At 32.4% G+C, this 19,711-nt stretch overlaps 2 protein-coding genes across 2 annotated transcripts; one reads left to right on the forward strand and one right to left on the reverse strand.

Annotated features, from left to right (window-relative positions):
• On the forward strand, positions 1–977 carry LOC107923119 (ethylene-responsive transcription factor 1B-like). Its single transcript, NM_001327219.2, has one exon. It carries the CDS (start codon positions 92–94, stop codon positions 767–769), a length of 678 nt encoding a protein of 225 aa, NP_001314148.1. The 5' UTR covers positions 1–91; the 3' UTR covers positions 770–977.
• Positions 978–5,327: 4,350 nt separating this feature from the next.
• Positions 5,328–8,407, reverse strand: LOC107923361 (calcium-transporting ATPase 2, plasma membrane-type). Its single transcript, XM_016853560.2, has 6 exons — positions 7,689–8,407; positions 7,417–7,471; positions 6,344–7,326; positions 6,199–6,237; positions 5,870–6,041; positions 5,328–5,695 (listed from the first exon to the last, which is right to left on the reverse strand). The coding sequence occupies exons 1-6, from the start codon at positions 7,860–7,862 to the stop codon at positions 5,418–5,420; spliced, it is 1,701 nt and encodes a 566-aa protein (XP_016709049.2). The 5' UTR covers positions 7,863–8,407; the 3' UTR covers positions 5,328–5,417.
• Positions 8,408–19,711: the final 11,304 nt, after the last annotated feature.

Consider the following 19,711-nt stretch of genomic DNA (forward strand, 5'->3'; position numbering starts at 1 on the left):
GCTGAGACCAAAACAAAGTTCATCATTCCCCCCCACAGAGAAAACAACCACCACCTCGATCGCCAAAATCTAAAGCCAAGTCCCAGCGGTTATGGAAGAACCCACTTTATTCCAAAATTCAACTACACCAGACTTCTCCCCTGAATCATCATCGTTTGGTTGCTGGGACGACCTTCTTCCTGACTACAATATTTCCATTCCTTTCAACTTCAATGACTTAGACGAAATGATTTGGATGGATTCTTTGGGTGATGGACCCAAGGAATCCACGGAGTCCAGCTCCACCAACAGTGTGAGGGAGGAAGAGGTCACCTCTGACGCTAATCATCCCAAGAAGGAAAAAAGTTACAGAGGGGTGAGGAAGAGGCCCTGGGGGAAATACGCCGCCGAGATTAGAGACTCGACCAGGAATGGCGTCAGGGTCTGGCTTGGAACATTTGACAGCGCCGAAGCGGCCGCCATAGCCTACGATCAAGCCGCATTTTCGATGAAAGGGTCATTGGCTACTCTGAATTTCCCGGTGGAAGTGGTGAGGGAATCGCTTCAGGACATCAAGTATCGATGTGAGGAGGGTTGCTCCCCTGTTGTGGCTCTTAAAAAGAGGCACTGCTTAAGGAAAAGATCCAAGTCCAGCAACAAAAACACCAAACAAAACGTGGCCCCAACGCCATTGCAACATCAAAATTTAGTGGTGTTGGAGGATTTAGGAGCTGATTACTTGGAACAGCTTCTAACTTCATGTGAAACGGAGACTAATGTTCCTTGGTAGAATTTCTCTGTCTCTTAACTTTTTCTTTTCTTTTCTTCGTCTCATTGAATCCGGGGAGGTCGCAACTTTTGTTGATGGAGGGTGAATTTTAGAAGTGCTCAATCTTGTTCCATATTTCATCTTATCTGATTTTTTGTTTTAATTTTTTTCCCTTTTTCTTGTAAAGTTGAAATTAACTTTGGAAAATGTAGATAAAATTCACCTTTCATATTGTCTGCTTCAATTATCGCGGAATGCTGCGGGGCAGGATTCTAACTGCTTCCTCCTCTATGACCCACTTTATTTATATATATTGTTTAAAGATTGCAGACTAGGTCTACGCATAGAAATTATCAAATTTGTTAAATTAATTTGGAAATTCAAATATATAACTAAAACAATAATACAAACTCCTGTATATATATGTGACGGAAAAAAAAAACACAATTCCATGAATGAGATAAAACAACAAATGCTGAAAGTCTAGTCGTAAATTTTTTCATTTGAGAATTTTAAACTAAAGTTTACAGCATTAAAATTCTTTTATTCAACCACAAACTCAATTCTAATATTGAGATAATTGAAATTATTTATAATAAGAGGATAATGCGTTTCAACATATTGGAACTCACGTTCTTTTAAATTGATAATGATGCCCATATCAACGAGCACATTATAGGATCATTAAAATGATATCATATTTAATAAAATTTGGATTGAGAATCCAATTATCCAAATATATAAATTAAGAGTAAGTGAAATTATAAAATTTGATAACTTTAAACTAATCGTCATTGACATTAATATTAATAACAAATGATCTACGTAAGTTTCAAGTGTGGTGAAAGAATAAAGAAAAGCAAAAGAAAACCATTCAGTCATATCATGTGGATTAGAAACGTTGAATACATCTTTGAATTTAGAAAAAAAATGACATTGGATTTTACAAAATTTTAAGTAAATGGTATTAAAAAAAAACAAAAAACAAAGGTATGGTTTACAAAAGAGTTGATAAATACATTGACATTAGATTTCACTGTTTTTGTATTATTAAGGTAGCATTGACATTGGATTTCAGGTTTAGATTGTCTTAAAAAAAAATATTGATATAAATATTTAATTTACTCATAACAAAGTGGAGAGGTTGATTTGAGTTATTTATTTATAAAAGAATAAGAAATGTTATTTAAAAAATGACAAAAATTAAATTAAAATAAGCTAATTAAATATACAAGTCACACTTAAAGTTAAAAGAGAGATAAACATGAAATTTAAAACAAATACAAATTTAATTATTTCTATAGATGTTTTCAGATAAGACAAAAGAAACGACAAGTTGAATTTAATTATCTGAAATCCAGAAATTAAGAACAACTGATTCTCTAAAATATCATTCGTAAAATTCCAAACAATAACAATAATGGATTTTGTTTAACATGTCTCTTCTACTTTCCCTTTTGTTCACAGACAGAAACAATATCTACACTATTTTAAGATTTATTAATCAATTCTTTTTAATTCATAAATTATTAAAAAAAAAATCAATTCAATTCAGCAGTTAAGTTAATTATTTTTATCTCGGTTCATCCAGTTTCTATTGACTCACTAGGCATAAATCATAAAGGGTGAATAAAAGAACAAAGAAAATGGTCTATATAAGCTTAGATTAAGGGTACTAGGAATATTATTAGCTTAACAGGCACAAACAATTCAAACAATACCTAAATCATTCCTTTAATTAAGTTTCGCCTATGATTTCACCTCAAAAACAAATTAAAAGCCAAGTGACATAACAAGACACCAAAAAAAATATATTCATTAAAAGACGATTGTATTTCTCCCTCAAATTTAAATATCATATTGTCCTCAATGTGAGAGAGATACGACACACAATAACCATGAAGAATTAATAATAAATATTACGAATGAAAGTACGAAAGACAAGGAACACAAGCTCCCCTGATTAGCAACAAAGGCCTCATTTTTATGGGGATTAGTCGTCGGATCCAAAAGGTGATGGATTCAGACTAGGAAAGGTGGTTGTTGGAAGGGGTGCATTGGTTCTGTGGGATTGAAAGGGGTGGTGGAGGTTGCTGGTGAAGGTTGGATATGCTACACATGTCCCTCATTTATTGGTTTCCATGTCCACTCTAGCTAAAATAGTTTTTACTCTAGCGGAAAACTTAGCAAACTCTGTCTAGTTTCGCTCCAACAAATATATATTTTTGCCCCCGCAGAAAATTTAGCAAACTCTTTGCCTAATTTCACTCCAAAGGAAATAGATTCTAGAAATAAATTTCGCTTTAGCGAAATGAGTTCTTCATTTTTCTCTTGTAGTCATACTTCAATTAACTGTCATGAAATTACATTATCAACAACCTCGTACCTTCTTATAAATAAACTAAAAATAAAATAATTAACCAATCTAAAAAAATTACGAAAAATAAAGGAAAATAGAATAAAGTAGATAATAATTAGAAAAAAAAAACTAAAGACTTGGGTTGTCTCCCAATGATCACCTCAGTTATAGTCTTGGCATGATTCTTTTAGATTAGCATCCAGAAGCTTGATGACAGCATCCTGATGATCTACACCACCTCTCCAACAGTACATAAGTCTTTGCCGAAGAAGTTTTACTGCTTCATAAATAAACGTCTCCAAAATCCAAGTCAATTCTGGCTAACACAATTTCAACTTTCCAAGACTTAGCTTAAGTCGTGATTTTAATAAGAAAATATACCACCTTGGCTCAATTAATTTTCAGGCAAATCTTTTACCATGCCACCGCTTTACCTTATAGTATTTTTGTATTGGCTCTTTAATTGAGGAGTTCAAATTCTTCAAAAATTCCAAGTATAAATTCAATGATTTAAACTCTGACATGTGTCTCGCATGTTTTGGAATATAATTGAAAGTGTTCATAAATTCCTTAGCCACACCATCTTTTTTTTTAGCTTAAGAAACCAAAGTAGTTTACATGGAATCTGTAACACCTCACACCTACTCTATTTGCCGGATCTAGGTATAGAGCGTCACAAATAGACCTATACTTAAATTTGACTAACTTAATTACTATTAAAATAGTTTAAAAAAACTATTTAATAATGAAGAAATAAAAGTAATAATCCTTCAATTCATTTCTATCTCTAATCAGACTGTTTGTTTACAAGAATTTCTTAAAATCTTACTAAGGACTATCTATCCTAAATGTCCAAACTTTAAGGACGACGTCTTATCATATCATGCTTTATCTTGAGGTGAAGCCTCTAATAGTACCCCCTTCCTATGTGCATGACTTGAACTGTCTACGCTCCTTGATCTCACCACTTCATCTGGCTTGGTCCCTCCTCCTAGTCTTCAATTAACCTCGCATGTCCTACAGTCAACTTTTTAAGTTTGAATGAACTTAGTGAGTTCCTTTAGGGCACGTTTGGTTCGCTGTATTGGATTAGAGGCGTATTGGATTAGAGGTGTATTGGGATTAGAGGTGTATTGGATTAGAGGTGTAATAGCTAATCCACTGTTTGGTTGAATGTAATGGAATAGAGGCGTAATAGTAATCTTGTGTTTGGTTGAATGGAATAGAGGTGTAATAGCATAATGGAAAAAACTAAAATGACTAGAATACCCTTAGCATAAATTTGTTTTGGTAAATGATTATTGTTATTGTTATTTAAATTATAATAAGATTATTATTATCAATAATAAATAATTTAATCATATTTAAACATAATTATTATTAAATATATTTTAATTAAAATATATAATTTAATAAAATTCTTAATAATTAATATTCTTATATTAATTTACTCAAATCATAATATATGATACTGTAAAATATAAATTAACATAATTATTATTAAATATATTTTAATTAAACTATATAATTTAATAAAATTCTTAATAATTAATATTCTTATATTAATTTACTCAAATCATAATATATGATACTGTAAAATATAAATTAACATAATTATTATTAAATATATAACTTGAAAATTATATTCTGCATAAACATAATTAACTTATACTAAGAAAAAGTTAGATGAAAATGAAATTGTACATCATAATCAATATGTTCAAAAGTTTTACAACATCAAAAAGTTTGAACATTGATATTTAATGGTGAGAAAGAAATCTTCTGACCCATTCCAATCGGGCAACAGAAGGTAAACTGAAGAAAACGATCATTTGAGTTGGATGATCGGGAATTTTACTCAAAGCATCATACCGCTGATCGTCGGTTAAATTTTATCTCTTAAGAACCTTATCAGGCGCATTCCCGGAGTTGAGCCCAAAGTAATTCATTCTAGGCTTGCATCTCCCTATATTGTTGGATTGTAGCCTGCAAATCTTCTCTCGCTCATGTATTTTAGCATTTCCATTCATCTTGACTATTTATCAAAATGGTGGAAGAAAATAGAAGGGTATGATTGTTGCTCTATCGTTGGAATTATAGAAAGGATGGATTATAGGTTTCTACAGCATCACTTTTATTTGGTGTCTAGATCTACCTTAGTGTTAATAATGGATGGAATCTTGGTCTTTTTTTCTCCTAATGATGATAACTCCTTGAAGGTAGAGACAACTTTTTGCTTATTTCTCAGATGATGTTAACTGTTATAATAATTAAGTTAGACAATATTTAGGGGTGCACAATGGTAATGGTTCACACTATGAATAGTGTAGAGGCTAAGCTCATGTAAATTCCAGGTGCTGGTAAGAATTCTTCCCTATACATCACGAAGAGTGACATTAAGGCTTCCTTGATGTTCTTCACAAAATCCAGGCATATAGGCTTCATACTGGGACCAGCTTCAAAGCAGCAGCGATCGGCATGCTGAAGAACCCGATCGGTTGGCGGCTCGGTTGCAAGTGCAAGTGCTCCTAAAGTATCCATGATCATATTCACCCACAATAGCTGAACAGCTGTCAGAGGAGCACCCCCTGCAGCATAAGAAAATATGAGAAATTTTATATTGTTCGGAGTTTTCGTTTCCTTGATACTTACACTCATGAACACATAACCATATTTCATATTCCTGTTCAAGTGATTATCATTTGCAAAGAAGCTAGAACATTGGTTTAAAATATTAGTAGGCAAACATATTCCGTTGTTACCTGTCAAACATGCTGAGGAGAAGTTAACAATTAAGGCAACAATGTTGACAGTCAGTTGAAACTGTACAAATTTCTGAATATTTATGTACACTGAACGGCCCCATTTGGCCACTGTCAGAATTGTTGAGAAATTGTCATCAAGAATGATGACATCAGCACTCTCCTTAGCCACCTGGAATTGAGAATTGAGATTAGTTGAATCTTGATTTTGGTAAATATCACGCAGTACATATACTTGAGCAAAATATTTTACTAGGATCTAACAAAGAATCATTATCATAACACTAGTATCAGGCGCATGAAAGAATATCAGTTCGCAATTGCTTTACCAGAGTATGCTTGTCCATAGGAGAAGATCGAGCTATCACCTGCAAAACGAGAATTGAGGTATGAATTACAGGATTTATCCTTTTGTTAGAAGCACCTAACTGGTATTTGAAGCAAAAATAACAATGGGAGGACACCTGAATCTTAGGAATTAACTTGAGCAAAGAACTCCAGCAATTTCAGTGCCTCATCGCCAGACCAACTCCAGATAGTCCCTTCTTGCAGTTTACTCCTTAACAGTCCTTGCACCATTACGGCAAAAGTCACTACAGCAAAAAACAGGCCTACCTTCCCAATGATAGTTGCTACTCCATTCAATTTCACCTGCAGTGGGGTCTCATCATCTCCCCCTTCACTGAGGGTTGCCATCAATTTGCCCCATTGAGTTCTCATCCCAACAGTGGTAACCAACATCTTGCATGATCCATCTTGAAGCTTAGTACCAGAAAGCATAAAAGGGTTTTTATCATTCACCACTACTGGCTCACTCTCCCCTGTTAAACTTGATTCATCGATTAGCACGGAAAATCCCGACACAAAAAGGCCATCAGCAGGGACTTGGTCACCAATATTAAGGTGTACAATATCACCAGGAAGCAAATCATATATGGATAATTTCTGCCTACAATCATTTCTTGTTACCTGAATGGTGATTTTCTTTTTCTCCTTGTCCAAATCCTTAAACTGCAAAGATTGGCGATAATCGCTGGTTGCCGTGACGAACACGACTAATAAGATACTTGCAACAATCCCAAGTCCATCATGAGCTCCGGCTGGCCAACCTTCCATTGCTATCCCAACGACCAACGACACAATAGCACATGCCCCAAGGATCATAAGAGTCATATCCTGAAGAGCTTCCCAAACAAAGACCCAGAATCCCTTAGCTTCAGGCTCAGCAAACTTATTGATTTCATAAATCTCTTGTCTTTTACTCAACAAAGCAGCATCAGAACTTAGTCCAGTGTTGGTGGATGTGGAGAGTTTTTCAGCAATGCCACTTACTCCACCATGAAACTTTAGTTTCTTCACATCATGGCCTTCCACAATGGATCCTAACTCATCAGCACAAAGTTGAAAACCAGCAGCTATGACTTGCTCAGGAACAACATAGTCACTAGGTTGTACACCTGCAAAACGAAGATTCATTTATACATATTCAAAGGCGTTTTACGAAATAAAAACGTGAACAAAGTTGAATTTGCAGCAAACGGTCTCACCTGATATAAACTGAAAGGCAGCTTTCGAAACCAGTACAGCAATTCTCAATTTTTCCTGCAATTTTCCATAATAATAACAATCTCTACATTGCCATAATCCTACTACCATATTAGAAACGCAAAGCCAATTAACAAAACTAAAAAATTCTGCTCATTTCTCTCATGATAATCACTAATCAGTATATCTTTACTACATTTAGAAAATGATGAAAAATTGAAAATGATATTTGAGCAATCTCTAAATGAGAGAGTGGATTGAAAAGTGAAGGGACCTGATTAGTGCGACGCATAGCAGCAGCCTCATAACGTTTGGAGAGGTTGGCAGTGAATCGAAACCGCCGTTTCGGATTCTTCACGAAACCAACAACTGTCCTCCATTTTTCCAATGCTTCATCCGACGAATGCTTCGATTTCAAATCGAAGTTCTGGTTCAAATAACTATCCATCAATCCTTTCTTTCAAAAATGTTTCAAATCGCCTTTGTTCCTAAAACAGCTACCTCAGCTTCATTCAAATAATCGAAGAAAAATAACTGTGGAAACCGATTAAAGATAAAAAGAGAGGGGAATTTCCGGTACTGCTTGCAACAGCAACGCGGAAGTTTGTGAGAAAAATTGGTGGGAAATAAATAAGATCAAAATGGAATAGAAAAGAAACTGAGAAAATTCTTTTAAAGAAATGGAGGATCCGAAATTTGATGCAGTTTAGTAGAGTGTTTGAACTGGTATTTTCCTTCTACTATTTAGGAACGGATTTAAAGTCAAAAGTATTCCATTTTTGCAGCAAAACTAAGCACGAAAGGCGAAGCAAGAAATTGGGGCTACTGGCCGAAGCCGAAGCAAGCAATGAAAGAGATAAAGGAGAGACAAACCCAGGAAACAGAGGGCAAATTAGGGCGTGAAACTAAAACGGATGTAAACTGAGGAGGAGTCAGGGATTAGAAAACAGAGATTTTCGGGGATTAGGGCCGTAACGTATTAGGGGTGTATTAGCCAATACATTGAACCAAACAACTGCTTAAGAGGGGCTTAAGTGGGGCTCACGGATTAGGGGTGTATTGGCTAATCCAATACACCCAACCAAACATAGTGTTACTGTCTGTAGATGAACCTATTGTATGAGGGTAATATATGTAAAATAAAATAAACATAAATACCCCATGTTTGCTCAATGCGAGTGTTTTATATCAGTGTGTTCTATATCATTTGTTTTAGAGTCTAAGCTTAGTTTTGTTCGGATAGAGATGTTATTCAAGTAAATTCCTCTCAACAATGTCAACTCCAAAAGTTAAACTTGGTTCAAATACCTAGAAAGATATTGACTTTATTTTTTCTTGTTTTTGATTAAAAATAATTTATTAGATAAGAAAAGTTCAAATTATAAGTATTTTTAACTTAAAATTTAATTAATGAATTAGCTTAAAATCTATATAAACTCAAAAATATTAATGTTCAACAATTTTTAAATGTAAAATCCCAGACCTTGGTTTCAAGTTTTTTTATTTTATTTTTTAATTTTAAATAGGTACCAAACTTTTTTTTTTTAAGTTCAAAAATTATGTACTAAACATAAAATAAATAAAAAAGAAGAAGAAGAAGAAGTAAGTAGTAGTGTTTTTTATTAGCTGAATAAAGTGATTATAAAATGCTGAAATCCTCTTCAATTCTCCAAATTTGAATGATTGGAGAAGCTTTCACATGAGTAAGGCATTAAATTATAATAACTAAATAATGCAACTCCTCCCGATATGAGTTAATGATAATTAAAAAGCATGGAAAGACAGATACCATTTTAAGAAATAAAGAAACTAATACAGTCCTAGGTTTGGCTTTCATTTATTTAATTTTTCCATCTTGCATGAATCTGAAGAAACATTAGTCTTAATTTAGAAATAAAACTGCCAACAAGCGCACCTTCATTTTACCCAGTTTCACCTTTAATTATTAATTAACACCCACCAAATCCATCAATCTCTCTCAATATGGAAACTCTTTTTTCTCAAAATTTTAAATCTAATCCCCAATTTCAACAACCATACTATTTATAAATTATTTAATTCTTATATTTAAAAAAACATTTGATAATCTCTCTAAAATTTAAATTTCCATTTTTTTTCTACCTTACCATTATATCTAACATCGATTAATCATTTATAGTTTTTTTTTTGAGTTATTTATATTTTTTTTTGTTAAAAATATAACTATTATAAATAACTAAAAAAAACATTATAAAATGAATGAATACCTATTACATTCAATACCATTTAAACAACAAGAAACATAATTTATTGGCAATAACAAAGTTGAAGCATTAAGAAACTTAAAGATTCCAAATTCGAGTTTATTTAATTGTTGAGATAATGATTGAATGGTTTAGTATTTGTAAAACTTATAAAATATTATAATAAAGCAAAAGAGAGTAAGACGTAGAATAACCCACTTGCGGGATTTGTTTATGTAGCTTGACAATTAAATGAATGATTATATTAAGAATAGTGAGGTTTTTTGTTATATATATATATATATAGAGAGAGAGAGAGAGAGAGGTAGGAGTTAGGAGTGCTTCCTGTCCCATTTAAAACTTCATGTTGGACCCAAAGTCCTTAGTAATTGGGAACAAACAACAACAGGCATTAATTTCCAATACTAATTCTATTCATGTCTCGTGACAAAAAAAGTTTAAACAAAGTTGAAAATGAAATATAATCATTTGTTTTTCCTCCATCGACCTTGCTGCTTCTTTTGTGTTACGACTCGGATTTGATTGATTTTATAAAAAAGCATAAACAACATGAGTTGTTCTAATTTAGCACAACATAAGCCAAACTATACTGCATGATTTCATATTTTAATTTCCCACCACATACATATAAGTCTTTCAACTTGACTCATGCTTCAAATTCTTCTCTCTTACTTTTTCTCCCCTGCTTTGGTTCTTGAATGCATTTTATTCAGATTTGATATTTACATATCCCATCATACGGAACTGGAAAATGAGTAATTTGAAAAATATAATAAATCCCCAATTAAAATGTTGTTGTGTTATAGGATCCACAACAATTTAATCTTTCTCCATATAAATGGAGTAATTTACTATTTGAAAAATGACAAGAAAAAATAAGGATACTATTTCCATTAATAAACTATTAGTTTAAGAGCAACTTTGTTCTTTTCAAATTCAAAAGGGAATACCACACTAAATATTTGCGTTTACAAAAGCTAATGTGATGAAAACAATAGAAGATTTGATTAGTTGAATTTTAAAAATAAAAATATATATAATATTCTAATTTTTTATAAATTCAAAATTTAATAATTTTTTCAAATATTTGAAAAAAAAATCAACATAAGAAATTCCTTAATGATTTTTTTTGAATTTTAAAAATAAAAAAATATAAGATGATTTTTTTTTAATTTTGAAAAGCGCATAATATTTAAAAGAACTTTGGAAGATTTATTTTTCCAAATATATAAAATTTATTGAATTTTTTAAAATGTGTTATAGTTTTTGGTAATTAGAGTTTCCAATGATGCACAATGAATAAAGCACAATAATGATGAAACCAAAATGTAATGAAATAAAGCATAATTGTTTTAAATTTCTTAGTGTTGATATTTTCAATTTTCTCTTTAAATAGTTTTAAACATTGAGTTTACCTTAAATTTCGATTTCGCCAGGTATAAATTTTATATTTATGTTTAGTCCAGGAGTGACACCCAACATCGTCTTCAAATTTTTGAATTTGCTAGCTCAACTATTTCATCAAGTTGTTTCAATTCAAGAATGATGCTAAGATTAATTTCAAAATCTTTGTTTTACCATACTTTTGAAGTTTAGATTCAAGAATACTGTCAAGGTTATTATTACCAGTCATGAATACCGAATTCATGATCCCAAACAAAACCTTTTCCTTTATCTTTGCCCTATTATTAAGTGTACTTACCTTTTCCAAGGGAAAAATGTTTAATTATTGTAACCCAATTTTGTTCCAACTTAACTTCAAACTTAAACTTTTGAGTCGAGAATTTCAGAACTCCATCCTACTTGCACCTTAACTTTTGCCAATTGTGTATTGGCCTTACCTTTTCTCACCTCACCTGCCCCATACCATATTGCTAGCACCCAGCCTACATTAGCATCTAGTTTGTACACAACACCTTCCAAAAATTAGAATATATATATATAACCTTCATCAACTAGCTTTTTCATTTGATTTTATAGCATAATCACCATTACCGAATTCTTGTCGATTCACTATCATCCCGTGCACCATATCATCATTCCCAAAACCAATCTTGCTCTATAATCCATCACCACGAACAAACAACTGAAACACTTTTGCACCTCTCAGCTTCCACAAACTTGTCACTTAAACATGTGACATGAGAATATCATGATCATTCAGTTAAATTTGGTATAATATCAAGTTTAGATGTGATTTCTGATACGAGTTCTGAATCGAAATAAGTTATAATGGACTTATCTGTGGTTTATTATTAAGAAGTTGATAGAAAGACTTGACTTGATGGCTTGTATCATGTAACAAATTTCGACGACGAAATTTTTTTTTAAGGGGGGGGGGAGAGTCATAACAGTCTGATTTTCAATGGTGTCGGAAATAGTGGTTCAAGGCCACCAAATTCGACAAGTAAGTTCGTAAATATTATTATTTAATGTTTATGAGTCAAATATGATTTTAAAAAGGTTTTTGAATTAGTAATTTGTGTACTATAATGATTTATTAGGTCAAATAGTCTTAGAAAGTGAGGTATCGGGATCTTGTTTCTATAAACCAAGCTATAGATATTTTTATAAATATTTACGGGGTGTCTTTAAGATGGTATTAAAGTTTCATTGAAAAATTTTAACGTTTCGATAATTAAATAATTAAAAAGAACTAAATTAAAAAAGGTGCAAAACTAACTAATTAAAATATTTAAGTAATTAAATGGCTTGATTAATAAATAAGGCAGGACTTAAATAGTAAATATACCTAAATGAATAAGATGAGGAGGCATTACAAAAAATAATAATAATAAAAGTCCATTTAATAGCAAAATGGTAATTATTATGAAATTAAAATTACAAATTGAATTTCTAAGAGATTTCTAGTTATTTCTTCTTCCAATTTCGATTCAAACAGACATGGGGAGAGCTGGTTTTGTATATTTGCTTGATGTGAGTCCAATTCTTACCCATTTTTTATAATTTTTATGTTTTTGAGATTGTTACAATTAGTTCCAACTAAATCTTACCTTAGTTTTTGATTTTGTTAAAGATTTTGGATGCTGTCATTGATGAATCTATATGATTTTCTATGTTAAATGATGAAATTGAGATATTAGTTGTTAATTAAAAATATTTTATTAAGTGATTTTTGATGAATTTCCCGATTAGGGACTAAATTATTGAAATAGTAAAAATACAAGAGTTTGTTGTGAAATTATTGCAAAAATGGGCTGTATTGAATGCCATGAATATTCAGCTAGCATGAGTTTGCACTAAAACTGGTTAATTTGCATGTTTTGTGCCCAGAGACTAAATTGAATTAAAGTAAAATTTTAGGGGCAATTTTATAAAAATGTCAAAATTGACCAAATTGCATGAAATGAATTGTTTTATTGTCTAAATTAATATATTGAATGAAATTATTAATTTAGATTAATGACGAGTGGAAAATTGAGGAAAACAAAAAATTTCCAAAATGCCCCTGAATATTGGTATTTTTGCAATTTAACTAGGTAAGTTCATAAGAACTGTATTCTGTATAATTTTGAGGAAAGTAAATGTTAATTGGTGATTGGTAATATATATATGTTTTATTGTTGGAATTAAATTATTGTTGGAAAAATATTATCGAAACTAATACTCAGTTTGGATTAAACGCAAGATTTAAGTACATTCGTGATTTGGTGAATTGACAGCATTAGAGGAAAACGATGGCAAATTACCCAAGTAAACTGAGATTCAGCATTTGTTGCAAACTCTGGTGTTTTACTTTCCGTTTAGCTCTTACGAGCTTATCTTCAACTCTTATGAGTTTCTGTTAAGCTTTTATAAGCTTTCGTTTAACTCATATGAGTTTTCGTTCAGCTCTTACGACCTTCTGTTCAACCCTTATGGGTTTCTGTTTACCTCTCATGAGCTTCTGTTAAGCTTTCGAGCTTCTGTTAAAGATGTACTTAAATCCGTAAGTCTTTCTTCGAAAGGTAAAATATCGGGAGTTGTCTTGAATGATATATGTATATAAAGAAATGTTAAGAGAATGATATATAGATATTAATATCTTGATATGTTGATATATGGAAATTATGTATCTTGAGACGAGTAATAAACTCAAGTGTAACATGTTGAGATAGTAAGGTTATTGATGTTGAAGTTTTATGAAATATGTTCATGAACGCTAACAAGTGTTGTTGTTTGATGCTTACACAAGTGCCAAGCTATTGGTTGAATGACAATATGTTTAATTATAATATGCACTGAAATTGTAACACGCCTAACCTATATCTATCATTGGAATAAGGTTATGAAGCATCATCGAAATTTATTAAACATATACAGTTAATTCATATCATTTACTATTCATAACTGAAATTAAACATATTAATCATATTTTCCCTCAGATGGACCCTCGAGGCCCAAATTATACGTTAGAAACAAGTCGGGAATAAATCAGGAACTCAGGGAATTTTTCACAAAATTTCAGAATTTTTCCTAGGTGCAAGGGACACACGCTCGTGTGGCTAGGCTATATGGCTTGTAATAGCCCGATTTTAGGCTTAGTCGGAACAGTGGTTTCGGGACCACAAATCCGACGAAAAAAAAATGTAATGGCTTGAATTTTCAGAGGTGTCGGAACGGTGATTCGAGATCACTAAATTCGACAAATGGGTAGAAAATATTATTAATTTAGTAAGTATAAGTTAAATATGAAGTTAGGAAAATTTTTGAAATAGTGAATAGTGCACTAGAAATAAATATTAAAATAATTAGAATCGAAATGAGGTATCAAGACCTCGGGGATTTTAAACTGAGCCATAAATATTTTTATAAATATTCATGGAGTGTTAAAAAGTTAGTATTAAAGTTTCGTTAAGAAATTTTAAAGTTCCGATAATTAATTGAACAAAAAGGACTAAATTGTAACAAATGCAAAATTTTGGGAAATGATTAAATAGCTTAAATGATAAAAGGAAGAGGGCTTTAAAGGAAAATAGACCCAAGGTCTATTTGGGCTGGACGGCAGAGGCATGAAATCAGCAAGAAAGTAAGGAGAATTAAGGGCAAAATTGGAAAATTGCAAAATTTGCTTAATAAAGTTAGGACCCAAGTGGAATTATCTAGATTTCTCTTCATTTTTCTGAATTCTCATCAGCTAAAACACCATGGAAGGGCTTATTCAAGCTGGTTCTTCATATTTTTATTACAAGTAAGTTCAATTCTTGACTATTTCTTGAAATTTTTGTATTTTTATGACTTTTACAACTAGGCCCACTTGTTAAATTCATTAGTTTTTGATTTTATGAAAGAAGTTGAAAGTTGATATGAATATGTGCTGGAAGTATATGATGATTTAGCATGAAATTAGAGCTTTAAATTGTTCATATGCTGATTTTATTGAAAGAATTGAATAGAAAGTGAATGTTTGGGACCTAATAGTAAAAGAGTTTGAAGATAGAGTTATATGTGGAAATTCTGAATTTCAATAGTTGTGTAACAACTTATAATGTCTAGTAAAGTACTAATTGAGAAAATTAGATTAATTGAGGGGTTAATTGAGAAAGGACCGAATTGTATAAACTGTGAAATTTGGGGCAAAATGGAAATCAACATTTTGCACTAAAGCAGTTTTGGACAGCAGCAGTAGTGTAACTTTGAAAAATCACCAAAAATTGTAGAGATTGAATTAGAGGATGAATAAAATATGAAACTAAAGCTTATTGAGTCTAGTTTCTTATAAAAGAAATGATGTGAGCAATGGAATTGTAAATCATGAGATATAATAGATTTTGTGAGACAAGGTCAGAATGAATTCGGGTTCCCCTGTTCTGACTTTGGAAAATCATTAAAAATTGTACAAAAATGATTATGAGTTATAGTTTATATGGTTAGAATCCTTAATGAGTCTATTTTTAGAAGAAACAAGCTAAAACATCATCTGAATTCTGTACAATGAGATAATTAATTTTTAGTGAAGAGTGGTCGGAACTGTCAGACAGCGAAACAGGGGAAACTTTAAAGAATAAACTGTACTATTTGGCTGAACCAAAAATTATGAAAATTTTATGGTATGAAGATATGTGAGTCTAGTTTCAGGAAAAATTAACGGATCTTAATTTGGATCTCTGTAGCTCCGGATAAAAATAATTTAGTGACTCTCACTCGGATAAACAGCTTTGAATATACATGTTAGTGAATATTGAAATTATGGTTAATGTTGTTTAAGTGTGTTATACACATTAAGGATGTGGAATGGAGAGGAGGAGGAGGAAAATTGGGAAATATATGAATGATTCGTGTATAAATGGTCATATGTTTGATTATAACTCATAAACGATGAAATATGAATGATGCTTATTTTTGTGCATTATTGGTCATGGTTTAAGCTCATGTGTGAAAATAAAGTTTCATACTATGTGTGTATGGTATATTCAGTATATGATTTGGCAGGAAATAATACCATGAATGGTTTATGAATTAACACATGTTGGTAAGCCTGATATATGAATAAATGATCAAATTGAGCGGAACGCCGGATTTGAGTACTTCTGATCAAGTGATAAAGTGATAAGTGGTAGCTTTAGCTACACTTATCTGATCAAGTGACAAGTGGAAAGTGATAAGTAATAGCTTCGGCTATACTTATCTGATCAAGTGATAAAGTGATAAGTTATAGCTTCGGCTATACTTATCTGATCAAGTGACAAAGTGATAAGTGATAGCTTCAGCTACACTTATCTGATCAAGTGACAAGTGGAAAGTGATAAGTGATAGCTTCGGCTACACTTATCTGATCAAGTGACAAGTGAAAAGTGATAAGTGATAGCTTTAGCTACACTTATCTGATCAAGAGACAAAGTGATAAGTGGCTACACTTATCTGATCAAGAAACAAAGTGATAGGTGGCTACACTTATCTGATCAGGGACAAGTGATAAGTGATCATACGTAAGACCATAGTTATACTATGGCAAAGTGAAAGTGAAGTACTCAATTTTCCGTGACCGTTCCCTAATTTGATTAAGGATGATAAGTGACAAATGGGCCCAAAAGAATTAAAGTAAATGGATAAGTGGTAGTGTATTTATATCAGGACGATGTTGTTATTCAAACTAAAGTGATATTTTCATTGCTAAATTGAGAATTTCATAAATGTGTTATTAAATGGTATAATCAATAAACATTGAGTTAAATGGTAAATACGTATTAGTTTTGAATTTGATGTCATTGAATTGCACGTGAATTAAATGGAAATTGCTAGTGATATGATTTAAATTATGAGCATGAGAAATTGCGAATTGAATGAAATGGAAATGAAGCATTAAATTGCATGAGTATGTATCGGGTCTCCGGGCCCTAATTATTATGATTATAATATTTTGAGGATATATTGGGAAAAGTTATAGAAACATGTTAATTATTTTGAAAGTTTTAATTTTGATGAAATTTTATAACTCGGTTAAATACGTTTACAAGTGTATGTGTTTTGGTAATGCCTCGTACCCTATTCCGGTGTTGGATACGGGTAAGGGGTGTTACATGGCTCATATGGCCAAGTGACGCGCTCGTGTCCCAGGCTATGTGGGCATTCGATGTGAGGTACACGGCCATGTCCCAGCTCGTGTCCATACCCGTGTAACTCTTTGTCTTGGTTCACATGGCCAACTACACATCCATGTGCTAGGCCGTGTGAACAATTTAATTTTTAATAATTAAGTGCAGGGTCACACGCCCATGTGTTAGGCTGTGTAACACACACAGCTGAGACACACACCTGTATCTCTACCCATGTGAGCAATTCGAAGCATTTTGTTTCTCAAATTTTAAGATGCAAAGGACACACGGCCAAACCACACGCCTGTGCACATGGCCGTGTGTTACACAAGACTGAGTCACACCGTGTCTCTACCCGTATGGACAAAATAAGGCCATTTCTAAGCCTTATTTCTCACCCAAATTGCCTTCCACCCACAAAAACACTTAAACATGTTCACCAACCAATTAAAACCATTCAAATCAAGCCAAATTCATGTATTAAGTATGGTATAATATCACCTATATGCATATTGGACTTAATGTGTTAACTCAATTTAACTATCAATATAATGATATGCTTTGCATCACTTAACCATTTCAAACACATACCAAGCATGATAAAGCTACACACAAATATATATATTTTTACTTCAAAATATAACTAATACAAGCCGTTCCAATGGCTAGTTCCAACCAAAATATTTCTTCTTTATGCTTAAATTAGCTTCTACATGCCATTATACCAAAAGTTAGCTTGCTTTATATACCGAGAAGTCCAAGGGATAGTGTGATGTGTCTCTGACCAAGTTTCAACCTTCACGAGCTTTCGAGTACTATAAAACAGAGGAAGTAAAACAGAGTAAGCATATTATGCTTAGTAAGTTCGTATAACAGAAAATTAACTTAACATATGCAAGTCAAGCATCATACCCTTTTTTGATATATTTCTGCACTGGTATAGCTGAAATCACATTAGATAACCCATACAGTTTATCAGATTCGACATAGAGCAATTCACCATTCTGACATTTTAACACAATATATTTTTGTTTACGATTTGCTACGGGATCATGCTGAGTCAACTAGTCCACACCCAAAATTGCATCAAATTCATCAAATGGCAGTAACATCAAATTAGCCGAAAAATAGAAACCTTGTATTATTAGCAGACATTTCTTACAAATTTTATCCACCATCACATACTGGCTTAAGGGGTTTGATACTTTGACCACGAATTCAGTGGATTCAACAGATAAATTTTTAATAAATGCTAAATTCGTGCGAATGTATGAATGTGTTGAACCAATGTCAATTAAAGCAGTAATATTAGTATCAAGAAGAGAAAAAGTACCAATAATGACGTCTAGTACAAAGGCATCCTCTCTTGCACAAATAGCATTTGTCCTTGCTGGTGCTCGTGCTTCAGATTTAGCAGTTAAATCTTTTGTTGCACTTTGGCTACCACTAACATTATGGGGTTACGAGGTGGTCTACCTCTCGAGGCAGGGTTGCTCGACCTTGAAGTTTGAATAGTGTCTTTTTCAATCATTTTTGGGCAATCTTTAATATAATAGTCAAGAGAACCACATCTAAAACAGGCTCCGCTTCTCATGCAGCACTTACCAAAATGAAATTTACTACAATACTTGCATTTAGGTTTGGGATTCTCAACACTTCCAGCACTTATTACTGATGAGGCCGAAGGTCTCAGATTAGAGCGTTGAGTACTTCGATTTTTCCCAAAATACCCCATAGATATGGTAGAACGATCATGATATATCTTTGATTTCTTTGAAGCTGACAGTTGTGACTTTCCCATAAATCTTTTACTCAAGATTCGGGCTTCCATTTCTGCCTGTCTCTTTTCTTTACTTAATTCTTCGGCTTTATGTGCCCGATCAACCAGTATGATAAATTCTTTTAATTCCAGAATCCCAAGTAATAGCTTAATGTCTTTATTTAATCCATCTTCAAACATTTTACGCATGGCAACTTCAATCTAAATACATTCTCTGACAGATTTACTTGATCTGAAAAATTTTCGCTCGTATTCAGATATAGTCATATTCTCCTGTTTAAGCTCTAAAAATTCTTTCCATTTCTGATCTAGAAATCTCTAGCTAATATAATTCTTTTAAATTTCGTTTGGAAAAATTCCCATGTAACATTCTCACTCAGTACAATAGAAACCAGAATATTCCACCACTGATATGTTGAATCTTTTAGCAAAAATACAACACATTTCAAACATGCGTCAGGCGTGCAAGATAATTCATCTAAAACTATTATAGTATTTTCTACCAGAATTCAGCCCTTTCCGGATCGCCTTCAATAGTAGTTCTAAATTCTTCTATCCCATATTTTTAAATTTTATCTACCGAAGGCTTACCAGTTCTAATAGGTTTTATACCTTACGGCATATCAGGGACAGGTTGAGGTATATGAGGGGGAGATTGTTGTATAGCAGGATTTGTTCTCAAATATTCAGTGAACCATTCATTCATAATTTAAAAGAAGGCTTCTTTAGCCTCATCACC

Source organism: Gossypium hirsutum, chromosome A11 (genome assembly GCF_007990345.1).
Source record: "Gossypium hirsutum isolate 1008001.06 chromosome A11, Gossypium_hirsutum_v2.1, whole genome shotgun sequence".
Taxonomy (NCBI): Eukaryota; Viridiplantae; Streptophyta; class Magnoliopsida; order Malvales; family Malvaceae; genus Gossypium; species Gossypium hirsutum.

Excerpts from the sequence above, each read along its gene's own strand:
- LOC107923119 (NM_001327219.2), top strand. The coding sequence starts at position 92 with ATGGAAGAACCCACTTTATTCCAAAATTCAACTACACCAGACTTCTCC.
- LOC107923361 (XM_016853560.2), bottom strand. The coding sequence starts at position 7,862 with ATGGATAGTTATTTGAACCAGAACTTCGATTTGAAATCGAAGCATTCG. Across the intron at positions 7,472-7,688 it reads CTATGCGTCGCACTAATCAG|GAAAAATTGAGAATTGCTGT; the intron begins GTCCCTTCACTT and ends GGAAAATTGCAG. Across the intron at positions 6,238-6,343 it reads TCTTTGCTCAAGTTAATTCC|GTGATAGCTCGATCTTCTCC; the intron begins TAAGATTCAGGT and ends CTCGTTTTGCAG.